Source organism: Lithobates pipiens, unplaced genomic scaffold (genome assembly GCF_037356315.1).
Source record: "Lithobates pipiens isolate NorthernLeopardFrog02 unplaced genomic scaffold, aLitPip1_a1.2 Scaffold_19, whole genome shotgun sequence".
In the NCBI taxonomy this organism is placed as follows: Eukaryota; Metazoa; Chordata; class Amphibia; order Anura; family Ranidae; genus Lithobates; species Lithobates pipiens.
Genome location: NW_027507764.1, coordinates 9,942,741 through 9,955,794, shown reverse-complemented (window position 1 = coordinate 9,955,794; position 13,054 = coordinate 9,942,741). Strand labels below are relative to the sequence as shown.

The window sequence follows — 13,054 nt, the reverse complement described above, 5'->3', positions numbered from 1 at the left end:
CTGAAAATATTACTATAGAGAGGGCAAAATGAGGGTGTTTTTTGGAATTTTTAAGGGTGCTGTGGACTTCAAAATGGTTCCCGAGGATTACAGAAGCTCCTTTCTCCTATTCTTGACCTGTTGTGCCTTTCATCACCTGGCTACAAGACGTTTGATATTGAGGAACAGTGATGAGGCTAAAGCTGGCCAGACATTATTATATTTTTTTTTGTTTCAATCAGCAGGTTGAATGAAAAAAAAAAAAATGTAAAAATATCCTCCCCATCTCTTTGTGTCACATTGTATCAGTGTGTAGCCTCCCTCATCGCTTTGTGTTAAATCCCTCATCTCATGGGTTGTGTTACATTGTATCAGTGTGTAGCCTCCCCCATCTCTTTGTGTTACATTGTAACACAAAGAGGTGGGGGAGGTTACACACTGATACAATGTAACACAAAGAGATGGGGGAGGCTACTCACTGATACAATGTAACACAAAGAGGTGGGGGAGGCTACTCACTGATACAATGTAACACAAAGAGGTGGGGGAGGCTACACACTGATACAATGCATCAGTGAGTAGCCTCCCTCATCTCCTTGGTTGTGTTACACTGTATTAGTGTGTAGCCTCCCTCATCAATTTGTGTGACATCCCTCATCTCATGGGTTGTGTTACATTGCATCAGTGTGTAGCCTCACTCATTGCTTTGTGTTACATTGTATCAGTGTGTAGCCTCCCTCATCTCCTTGGTTGTGTTACATTGTATCAGTGTGTAGCCTCCCTCATCGCTTTGTGCTACATCCCTCATCTCATGGCTTGTGTTACATTGTATCAGTGTGTAGCCTTCTCCATCTCTTTGAGGTACATTGTATCAGTGTGTAGCCTCCCTCATCTCCTTGGTTGTGTTACATTGTATTCGTGTGTAGCCTCCCTCATCAATCTGTGTTACATCCCTCATCTCATGGGTTGTGTTACATTGTATCAGTGTGTAGCCTCCCTCATCTCCTTGGTTGTGTTACATTGTATCCGTGTGTAGCCTCCCTCATCAATCTGTGTTACATCCCTCATCTCATGGGTTGTGTTACATTGTATCAGTGTGTAGCCTTCCCCATCTCTTTGTGTTACATTGTATCAGTGTGTAGCCTCCACCACCTCTTTGTGTTACATTGTATCAGTGAGTAGCCTCCCTCATCTCCTTGGTTGTGTTACATTGTATCAGTGTGTAGCCTCCATCATCGCTTTGTGTTACATTGTATCAGTGTGTAGCCTCCCTCATCTCCTTGATTGTGGTGCATTGTATCACTATGAGCAGTGAGGATGGAAGATGTGAGCTCAGTGCAGCAGGAAGTAGTAATGTGAAGTACCATGAGCTCTACCTGAAGTTATCTCTTCCTTTACAATGGAATCCAGGGGGATCTTCATCAGTTTACTGGAGGTGCTGTCCTCCTGTCCCAATAAAAGAAAGATTTAATATTATATGGCACACCCAATCAGTGTAAGGGATGCAAGCCCCGCCCATGTATCATGACACATAGTACAGATGAAGCCACTACTTTGGTGAACATGCGAGTGTTGTCACCCTGAGGGCTTCTGCACATTTCCTCCTGGATGTCATCTCTGCATGGAGAGATACGAGAGGGATATGTCAGTTTGCAGGAAACTTGCCAGTAGGCCGACACACCTAGTGGCTTCATAAATATCCCAGACTTCATTGCTGAGATCCCCCAGCAGTCTGTGTCTCTGCCCCTCCCACTATAGTTAGATTTCCTACAGCATTCTCTGTCTCCACCCCCCCACAATGACATTTCCCTGCAGTATTCCGTGTCCCCCCCACAATGACATTTCCCTGCAGTATTCTGTGCCCCCCCCCCCCCCCCACAATGACATTTCCCTGCAGTATTCTGTGCCCCCCCCCCCACAATGACATTTCCCTGCTGTATTCTGTGTCCCCGCCCCTCCCACAATGACATTTCCCTGCAGTATTCTGTGTCCCCACCCCTTCCACAATGACATTTCCCTGCAGTATTCTGTGTCCCCGCCCCTCCCCCCCCACAATGACATTTCCCTGCAGTATTCTGTGTCCCCCACCTCTCCACAATGACATTTCCCTGCAGTATTCTGTGTCCCCACCCCTTCCACAATGACATTTCCCTGCAGTATTCTGTGTCCCCCCCCCTCCCCCCCCACAATGACATTTCCCTGCAGTATTCTGTGCCCCCCCCCCCCACAATGACATTTCCCTGCAGTATTCTGTGCCCCCCCCCCACAATGACATTTCCCTGCAGTATTCTGTGCCCCCCCCCACAATGATATTTCCCTGCAGTATTCTGTGCCCCCCCCACAATGACATTTCCCTGCAGTATTCTGTGTCCCCACACCTCTCCCATAATGACATTTCCCTGCAGTATTCTGTGTCCCCCACCTCTCCCATAATGACATTTCCCTGCAGTATTCTGTGTCCCCGCCCCTTCCACAATGACATTTCCCTGCACTCTTCTGTGTCCCCGCCCCTTCCACAATGACATTTCCCTGCAGTATTCTGTGTCCCCGCCCCTTCCACAATGACATTTCCCTGCAATAATTCTGTGTCCCGCCCCTCTCACAATGACATTTCCCTGCAATATTCTGTGTCCCCGCCCCTCTCGCAATACAGACAGGGGCGCACTCTCAGCTACAACTGGAAGCAAACCCCGTCCTTACCGGTAACACCTCCACGTAGCCCTCCGCCATCTTGTTGAATATGACCAGCCCTCGCTTTAACTTGTCATCCACAAAGAAGGAGATTTTGTCCCCCTGATTGACGGGGTTCAGTGTCCGGGTCTGAACCGAGAGGGAACCCAGACCGTCTGAGGGCGCGGCTCCGGAGAAAATGACCTTGTTGAAGGGTAAGAGCAGGCCGCTGTTCTGCTTACATTTGAAGAAGGTCACGCCCCTATAAGTGCCGTCAATCTTGCCGCGCCCTTCGCCTTCCCCCTGTGGAACGATCAGAGAATGAATACAATTCTAAGGGTTAAGATAACTTCTATATCAGAAAAGTATTTACATGTCACAAAGTGACTTCGGCGGGGGGGGGGGGAATTTTGAGTATTTCAAAACCAAACAGTAAACGTTGTATTTAAATGGATCTAGCATCAGATCCAGTAGGACAGCGCATATTTGTTCAGGCATCGTCCAAGGTTATCTTCTAATTCCTGGCTGTGTTCACAATTGTCTGACACAGATCAGGGGGGGGATTAGAGGGTGCCGGGGACAGTTCAGGATCTAGGGGGGGGTGAATTAGAGGGTGCTGGGGGACAGCTTCAGGATCTAGGGGGGAATTAGGAGGGTGCTGGGGGACAGTTCAGAATCTAGGGGGGGTGAATTAGAGGGTGCTGGGGGACAGTTCAGGATCAATGGGGTGAATTAGAGGGTGCTGGGGGACAGTTCAGGATCAATGGGGTGAATTAGAGGGTGCTGGGGGACAGTTCAGGATCAATGGGGGAATTAGAGGGTGCTGGGGGACAGTTCAGGATCTAGGGGGTAAATTAGAGGTTGCTGGGGGACAGTTCAGGCGCTAGGGAGGAATTAGAGGGTGCTGGGGGACATTGCAGGTGATTGGGAGGAATTAGAGGGTGCTGGGGGACATTGCAGGTGATTGGGAGGAATTAGAGGGTGCTGGGGGACATTGCAGGTGATTGGGAGGAATTAGAGGGTGCTGGGGGACATTGCAGGTGATTGGGGAACCATTGAGGCCAAATGGAAAACAGTGCAGTCTGGAGGAAATGTAGGGGGCTGGGTGACACTGCAGGTGATTGGGCGGGGGGGAGCAACTGAGGCCAGTGCAGGGTATGCTGGAAATGAAGGGGGCTGGGGGACATACAGCAGACTAGAGGAAACTGCAGGGTCCAGGGGGAAAATGGAAGGGGTTGAGGGACATTGCAGAGGACCAGGGAACACTTGAAGATGGGGGACAGTGCAGAGATTCGGGGCAATGTGAGGGGGTGGGGGGGCACTTGTGGTTGCTGAGGGGCATACAGGGGGTTGTGGGACACTGTGGGACACTGCAGGGTGATAGGGGGGCATTGCAGAGTCTATAGTGCAATGTAAGAGAGCTAGGGGACACTTGGGGGTACCGGGGGACAGTGCAGAATCTAGGAGGGGAATGATGGTGGCTTCATGAAACTACAGGGGATTGGGGGGCAATTGAGGCCAATTATGGGTGCGGGGGAACTTTTCAGAGTCTATGGAGGGATGTAAAAAGGCGATGGAACACTTGGGGGGTACCAGGGGACAATGCAGAATCTAGGGGGGGGGTGTAGGGGGCTGAGAGACACTGCAAGTGATTGGGGGACAACTGAGGCCACAAGAAGACAGTGCAGGGTCTGTTGAAAATGAAGGGGGCTGGGGGGACATACAGCAGATTGAGAGGCACTGCAGAGGGCCAGGGGACACTTGTGGGTGCCTGGGAGCAATATGGAAAATGCAGGGTGCTGTGGGACAGTGCAGGGTGATGGGGGGACTCTTGTGGGTTCTGGGGGACAGTGCAGAATCTCTGGTGTAATGTAAGAGGACTAGGGGACACCTGGGGGTACTGGGGCAAAGTGCAGAATCTAGAGGGAATTGCAGGGGGCTGAGGAGCAGTGCAGTATCTAGGGGAGAAATGGAGGGGGCTGGGAGACACTGCAGGTAACTGGGGGATAATTGAGACCACTGGAGGACAGTGTGGGGGTCTGCTGTAAATGAAGAGGGCAGTGGGACATGCAGTAGACTGCAGGGTCTAGGGGAGGGAGGGGTTAAGGGAAATTGCAGAGGGCCAGGGAACACTTGAGGGGACAGTGCAGGGTTTGGGGTCAATGTGAAAGGGCAGGAGGACCCTTGTGGGTGCTTGGGGGGGGGGGGGGGAATGCAGGGGGCTGTGGGACACTTGGAGGTACTGGAAGACAGTGCAGAGTCTAGAGAGAAATGTAGGGAGCTGATGCAGGGTCTACGGAGAAATGTAAAGGATCTGGAGGACCCTTGTGGGTGCTCGGGGGGAAATGCAGGGGGCTGTGGAACACTTGGGGGTACTGGAGGACAGTGCAGAGTTTAGAGCAGGGGTCTTCAAACTACGGCCCTCCAGTTGTTCAGGAACTACAATTCCCATCATGCCCAGTCATGTCTGTGAATGTCAGAGTTTTACAATGCCTCATGGAATGTGTAGTTTCGCAACAGCTGGAGGGCCGTAGTTTGAGGATCCCTGGTTTAGAGGGAAATGCAAGGGGCCGATGCAGGGTCTACGGAGTAATGTAAAGGTTTTGGGGGACTCTAGTGGGTGCTGGGGGACAGTGCAGGGTCTAGGGGGAAATGCAGGAGTCTGGAGGACCCTTGTGGGTGCTTGGGGGGGAAATGCAGGGGGCTGTGGGACACTTGGGGGTACTGTAGGACAGTGCAGAGTCTAGAGGGAAATGGAAGGGGCTGATGCAGGGTCTACAAAGAAATGTAAAGGTTTTGGGGGGCTCTAGTGGGTGCTGGGGGACAGTGCAGGGTCTAGGGGGAAATGCAGGGGTCTGGAGGACCCTTGTGGGTGTTTGGGGGGAAATGCAGGGGGCTGTGGGATACTTGGGGGTACTGGAGGACAGTGCAGAGTCTAGAGGGAAATGCAAGGGGCTGATGCAGGGTCTACGGAGAAATGTAAAGGTTTTGGGGGACTCTAGTGGGTGCTGGGGGACAGTGCAGGGTCTAGGGGGAAATGCAGGGGGCTGGAGGACACATATCTGCCACCCACCTACTCCCTGTTTTTTTTATATAACAAGTCTTCAAGTTGTAGCACAAAAACAAACCACATCCTTATCAAGATATGAGAGTCGGTGTCACTTACCTCCAGCTCCACCCCGAAGTACATGGGGGGCAGTAGGGTGCTGCTGTCCAGGAGGTTGCCCACATAGTGTATGAAGGCCGGGTACAGCTTGTGCTCATGCTCCACCAGAACTCGCTGGCCCACCTCTGCCTTGACGGCCTGGTCCAGTAGGCCCCTCTCCAGGAAGCAGCTCAGCCTCTCGGTGGGGTGGGTGATGGCCAGTAGGAGGGCGGCCTGTCTCCTCATCAGGGGTTGCAGGACGTAGACGTCCACCTCCACCATAGCGCTCTCCTCTAGGAAGGTGACGTTGAGGGACTGCGCGGGGTTGTGGTCTCCGGACACCCTCTGGAGATACGACTCCTCGCTCATGTAGCACAGTTGCCCGGCTCCATCGTCCTGTTGCCCACCGGGACCTTCTCCATCAGGATGAAGTACATCAAGAAATCGTCCATGTCCCTCTCCATGTTGCCCCCTTGACATGCGGCACAATCCAACGGGGGGGACCTGTCCACGGGAGACCAGAAAACTTCCATGTAACAAGATCCAGGCAGATCCGTGTCTCTAATGACTCTAATCCCATCATTGCTCTGCAAAGCTTAATCCCTAACCGGCTCAGGGCGTGACGCCACCACCCTGGTCAGCACACGGGATAGGCAGGTCATGGCTCTGCCTCCATGACCCATGTGTCACCATTGGAGAGACTTCCTTCACTTCCTGCTCTGACACCCACAGACAGGAAGAGAGGGGAAATCTCCCAGATGGGGTCATGAACAGCAATAAAATAAAATAAAAATTCTCAGGGGTTCCAACCCTTCCCCTTCCTTTGGTTGAATTCCATAAATCTATCCCATAGGTTTGTAGACGCGATAAAATTATCACAAACCAATCAATATACACTTATTTATTTATTTTTTATTATTTTTTTACCAAAAACAGCAGAACACAAATTGGCCTAAACCGATGAAGAAATTTGTTTTTTACATGTTTTTATTGGATGTGTATTATAGCAGAAAGTAAAAAAATATAGATATTTTTTTTTTGTCGGTCTTTTTTTGTTTATATTGCGAAAATTAAAACACGCAGAGAGATGATCAAATACCATCAAAAGGAATCTCTATTTGTGGGAAAAAATAAAAATAAATAAAAGGACGTCAATTTTATTTGGGTGCAACGTCGCATGGCCGCGCAATTGTCAGTTAAAGCGACACAGTGCTGAATAGACATGTGCAATTTGTTTAGTTCTGAATTCGTTTTTTTTTTTTTTAACGAATGTTGAAGAATTAGTTCATTCCAAAATTCTCGAATTTTTCAAATTTCTCAAAATTTTAAAACTTCAGAAATTCTACAAATTTGGAAATTTGATAAATAAGAATGAAAAGCTGAAAACCCGAAAATCTAAAATAATAACTATTAAATGATAGGTATTGGAAGTTCCTTTCAAATTTGGCTGTTAGTGAATGCAACGAATACGAATTTATCAAAAAAAAAAAAAATGCCATATCTAAATGAATGGAACGTAACGATCTAATAATAATACATTTTCAGAAATTCTAAAAAATTTGAAATTTTAAGAATAAAATAATAACAAACAACTATTAAATTATAGGTATTGGAATTTCCTTTTCAAATTTGGCTGCTAGTGAATGTAACGAATACAAATTTATCAAAAAAACAAAACAAATGCCATATCTAAAGCGAATGGAACGTAACGATCTAATAATAATACATTTCCAGAAATTCTAAAAATTTGGAAATTTTAAGAATAAAATAATAATAAATAACAACTATTAAATTATAGGTATTGGAATTTCCCTTTCAAATTTGGCTGTTTGTGAATGTAACGAATACAAATTTATCCGAAGTTACAAATTATCCGAAATAATGAATGCCGCATCTAAACACATGGAACAAATTATTATTATTAATAATAAAAAGGTTTTATTATTGTTAATTATTATTAGATCGTTACGTTCCATTCGTTTAGATATGGCATTTGTTTTTTTTCTGATAAATTCTTATTCGTTACGTTCACAAACAGCCAAATTTGAAAAGGAAATTCCAATACCTATAATTTAATCGATTTTATTAATTATTATTTCAGATTTTCTGTTTTTCAGTTTTTCATTCTTAAAATTTCCAAATTTTTTGAATTTCTGAAATTTCTAATTTTCGGAAATTTGAAATTGAAAAATGCGGGAATTTCGGAACGAACTAATTTGTCAAAATTCATAAAAAACAAAAACAAATTCAGAACTAAACAAATTGCACATGTCTATTCGGCACTGCGTCGCTTTAACGGACAATTGCGTGGTCGTGCGACATTGTACCCAAATAAAATTGATGTCCTTTTTTTTTTATTAGCTATCATTTCTAATTTTACATATTTTCGCATTTCCCAATCTCGGAAAATTTTAAAATTCTGAAATTTCCAAATTTCTGAAAAAAAAAAAAAACGAAACGAAAACAAAAAACGAACACTTTTTTTTTTGTCAGTGCACATGTCTAGTGCCGAATCGCAAAAAAAATGGCGTGGTCATGAAGGGGCTAAAATCCTTCCGGGGGCTGAAGTGGTTAACGAAAATTAAACAAAACTAAAAAGGAATTCCTAAAGGAAAATAAGTAACATAATGAATCTATCCGAAACTATTTTTTTTTTCGTTCTGCACAGGTCTATTGATTGATGAGCTCGGATTCATTTTTTTTTTCTTGTGAGTGCATTTTTATCAGGAAATAGAGGGCATTTACAGAGCCCTAAAGGCCCTTCCTCCACCTAGAACTAACCCCCACCGCCCCCCTCCCCCCCCACACTTTTGGGTGACTGGTATTTAAATAGGGACTGCATATCCCATAATAGGACTTTAACATTCAATGTGAGATTTACCTGGATCAATACTCTGACTGGCTGTAAAATCTGTCAATCATCGGCATCTTCTCTTCCTTAGGAGGAAAGCAAGGTGTGTGTGTGGTTCAGCGGGCACCGTCCATGCCAGGGAGACCTGCGATAGGCACAGCAGAACAGCCCTCAATTCCAATTACAGGTGATGCAAGTAGAACGGCACAAAAAGGTCGGTTTTACAGTTCGTACTTACAAAAAAAAAAAAAAATAATAATCAAAAAAAAAAAAAAAAAAAAAAAACAATAAATACATTTTAAAAAAAAATAAAAATAAAAATAAAAACCACACTTTTTCACAAATAACCTCCAAAATTTGTATAGAGCTACAGAATATATCAGTGCCACCGGATCATTCCACCTTTTTTCTCGTCGTTCAAGGTAAAGTCCACCAAGCACCCATACATAGGAGGTATACGTGAGGGCAAAGTCCCATTCGTATGGGGCAGGCGATGTAGTGACGCAGAGGGAGACGGGGGTTGTACTTGCAGCGTCACCTGCTGGCACAAATAGCTAACTTTGTCATTACAGAAGATAACAGGGGGTCTATATTATAAAATATTCATTGGATGAATGTCACACACACATTTGGACATTTATTTATATTTTTTTAATTTTGTGCTTTTTTTTTTTTATTTTATTTGTATTGACACACCAAAAAAATAAATAAAAAAAAAAAACATTAAAACAAAAAAGTTGAAATATTAACCCGTTCACTGCCAGTTCAGTTTTTGTTTTTTCGGCCTGAAGGTTACACAAAAACCTCAAACATGATATATTTTCTGAAAGCAGACACCCTAGAGCAGTGATGGTGAACCTTGGCACCCCAGATGTTTGGGAACTACATTTCCCATGATTCTCAACTACACTGCAGAGTGCAGGAGCATCATGGGAAATGTAGTTCCAAAACATCTGGGGTGCCAAGGTTCGCCATCACTGCCCTAGAGAATAAAATAGCGGTAGCTCCAATTTTTTATGTCGCATTATATTACCGCAAAGGTCTAGGAAAGTCAATATTTCAGTAAAAAAAAAAAAGAAAACAAACAAAAAAAAAAAGCACGCTAACGTGAATTTTTCAGGCAAACAAACTCAATAAATGACCCAAATTTTTGGTAAAATATAAAAGACCAGGTTGCAGCGAGTAAATAGATACCCAACGTGCCAAACCTTTTTTTTTGTGCCCGAGAAATGGCGTCAAACTTCAGTACCCTATATTTTCTAGGCGACGCTTCAAAAGGTATCAGTTTAGTGTTACGGAGGAGGTCTGGTGCTAGAATTATTGCTCTCACTCTGGCGTACGCTGCGTTTGTATTGTTTTCACGTGTAGGCGCCCTGACGCATGCGTTTACGTTTGTGCGTATATGTGAGGGTGGAGAGGGGGGGCTCCAAAAAAATTTTTTTGGGGGGGGGGGATATTATGTGCTTGAGTGCAACTTTATTTTTTTTCACAAAATAAATTTAAAAAAATTTTTTTTACTTAAAGCGTAAGTAAACCCCCTTATCGTTTTCACCCAAGGAAGCAGCCATCTTTGCCTCGGTTTAATATAAAACTACCATGATGCTGCACATGTGATCAGTCATGACACCAGCCATTGGATGGTTTAACAGTTTGACTGAGAGCACAACCAATGGGAGTGTTACATTTCCGGCATGCCCCGGAAATGAAACTGTTTTATGGATGGGTTTACTTCCGCTTTAACTTCCCCCCCATCACATAGGGGACGAACAGTCCCCTATGTGATAAATTTTTGGTGTAAAAAAATAAATAAAAATAAAATACAAGTTAAAAAAAAAAAAAAATCTGATAGATTTTATATATATATATATATATTATATATATATTGTGGCAGCACGCAGGTAAAGTCACCTGGTTGTATCCAGGATGGTAAATATGTGTGTCCTAGATTCAGGCTTTATGCAGACTTTTACAATTAGAGGGGAAGAGTTAATGAGCCCAGCTGTAGTAAGTGGGCTCATTAAGGCCTCTACAAAAAACCCCAGCATGCATAGGGAGATGCTCCATCCTGGAACCAGTTTTGTGTGTAGAGACTGGGGAGTCTGAGATCTGTTCTGTGCGGTGAGTTAACGCCTGTGTGGCAAACCCCTACAATAGAGACAGGGACTGGGGCAGCACAAGGCTGTACCCAGTTGTTAGACAGGGAGTCTACGTGTGTAGTTAGAGGTCAAGCTGACCAGGATTTATTTTCTTGTTTTATTTTGTTTGGCTGTTATATGTATCACTGCATTGAGCATAAATAAACCGGATCTTTTGTTTTTTGAACCTACACCGCTGTCTGCTGTGCCTGACTTTGTGTTGTGAACCCATCCAGGGGGTCACACACACCCGCTGCCGAGCTAACCCCTCACAGTTGGTGGAGAATGCGGGCACTTTTTTTTTTGTTAAGGCCAGCATGGAGGAGATACTGAGACAGCTGGCTCTAGCAAATGCAAACCAGCAACAAGCAAATGCAAATCAGCAGCAAACAAATGCGGGTTTACAAAGGAGCCTTGCAGCCCAGCAGCAGATAAATGCAACTTTGCAGCAGAGTTTGGAAGCTCAGCAACAAGCCCAGCAGCGATCTGAAGCCCGCTTCATAGACCTGTTGCAGAAGCAAGAGCAGAATTTTCAACAGCAAATAGAGACATTAATACAGCAACGTCCGCAGACCAATGAAGCAAGTGGGTACAATAATACCGCAACCTTTGGTGTGAGCCGTTTACTGACAAAAATGACTGGAGAGGATGATCCGGAGGTGTTTTTGACCACATTTGAAAGGACTGCTGAAAGGGAAAAGTGGCCTAAGGAGCAATGGGCTGGACTGGTGGCCCCTCTGTTAACTGGGGAATCGCAGAAAGCTTATTATGACCTAGAGCCTGACCAAGCAAAAGACTATGTGGTGCTAAAAGCAGAAATATTGGCACGGCTGGGTGTCACCCTGGCCGTCCGGGCTCAGCGTGTGTATAACTGGACTTTTCAGGTTGGAAAACCTCCCAGGTCTCAAATGTATGATCTCATTCACCTGAGCAGGAAGTGGCTGCAGCCAGAGATTTTGACCGCACCAAAAATTGTGGAACGTGTTGTTATGGATCGTTTCCTGAGAGCTCTTCCTACTGCCATCCAAAAATGGGTAAGCCATGGAGACCCAGAAAATGCAGATAAACTTGTGGATCTGGTTGAGAGGTACTTGGCTACAGAGAACCTGACCACCTCTTCCAGGGACTCACGGACTTTCCCCCCTAAGACCAGATCATCCCCAGTGGCGGGTAAGATGACTCCAAGGGGTGAGGGTGGAGAGAGTGAGAGGGTGGGAGTTCTACCTAAGGTCTGGCGGGAGCAGCCCAGGAAGCTGCAAGAGGCAGCGAAAAAGATTATTTGCTACCGCTGCCGGCAAGAGGGACATATTGCAGCCAATTGCCCAGTTGTGGATGAGCCTATGCAATGTGACTTTATAAGGGAGAGACGTCAGTCGCTGTTTGCGACAGTTGCATGCACTGCCATTCAGGGGCCTGGGAAACATTTATGTAAAATGTGTATTAATGGTAGACATGTTGATGTGTTGCTAGATTCAGGTAGCCTGGTAACATTGATAAAAGCTGAATTAGTTACTACAGAGGTCTCTGGGAAGAACAGGGTGGCTGTTATTTGTGTGCATGGGGACACCCGAGAGTATCCTGTAACTTCAGTGTTTTTTGAGACCCCCAAAAGGTAACCTCTCTCATCAGGTGGGGTTAGTGTCTCAGTTACCACATGATGCTATTGTGGGAAGGGATTTTCCAAAATTCTGGGAACTCTGGGATTGTCCTGAGGCCCCCACTGGTGCCCCTATAGACCAGGAAGATGACCAGAATTCCTCTGGGAATGGTGAGGACTCTCCTGACTTTCCCTTGTCGGTATTGGCGGGGGAAACTCGAGAAACTGGGGAGGAGCCAACATCCTCAGATGAAAACATGCCGTCTGTGGAGTTTTCGGATCTTGAGGTTCACAGGGAAAATTTTGCCACAGAACAGTTAAAAGATCCCACCCTAATAAAGGCACGGGAAAATGTGGTGAAAATAGATGGCGAGTTAGTGAACCCAGATAAGACTTGCACTTACCCGTACTTCACTGTGGAAAGGGACCTGCTATATCGAGTGGCTCAAAGGGCAGAAGAAACCATTGAGCAACTTGTGGTGCCCAAACCTTACAGGAAGTTGGTGTTAGAATTGGCCCATGGGCACACTCTGGGAGGTCATCTGGGGACAGAGAAAACAGAGAGAGGGTATTGCAGAGATTCTATTGGCCTGGGGTCATGAAGGAAATAGAAAAGTATTGTTCCTCCTGCCCTGTGTGTCAGAAGTCGGCACCTATGCCACATTTCCGTAACCCAC

General features: G+C 45.6%; 1 protein-coding gene across 1 annotated transcript in view; it reads right to left on the bottom strand.

Annotated features, from left to right (window-relative positions):
- The window catches only part of LOC143995804 (ubiquitin carboxyl-terminal hydrolase CYLD-like), a 72,517-nt gene that overhangs the window by 46,230 nt on the left and 13,233 nt on the right, over nucleotides 1-13,054 (bottom strand). Inside the window, 5 exon segments of the mRNA XM_077490517.1 lie at nucleotides 1,356-1,425; nucleotides 2,680-2,952; nucleotides 5,816-6,174; nucleotides 6,177-6,298; nucleotides 8,676-8,790. Of these exon segments, the coding sequence (XP_077346643.1) occupies nucleotides 1,356-1,425; nucleotides 2,680-2,952; nucleotides 5,816-6,174; nucleotides 6,177-6,258 (784 nt within the window). The 5' untranslated portion in view covers nucleotides 6,259-6,298; nucleotides 8,676-8,790.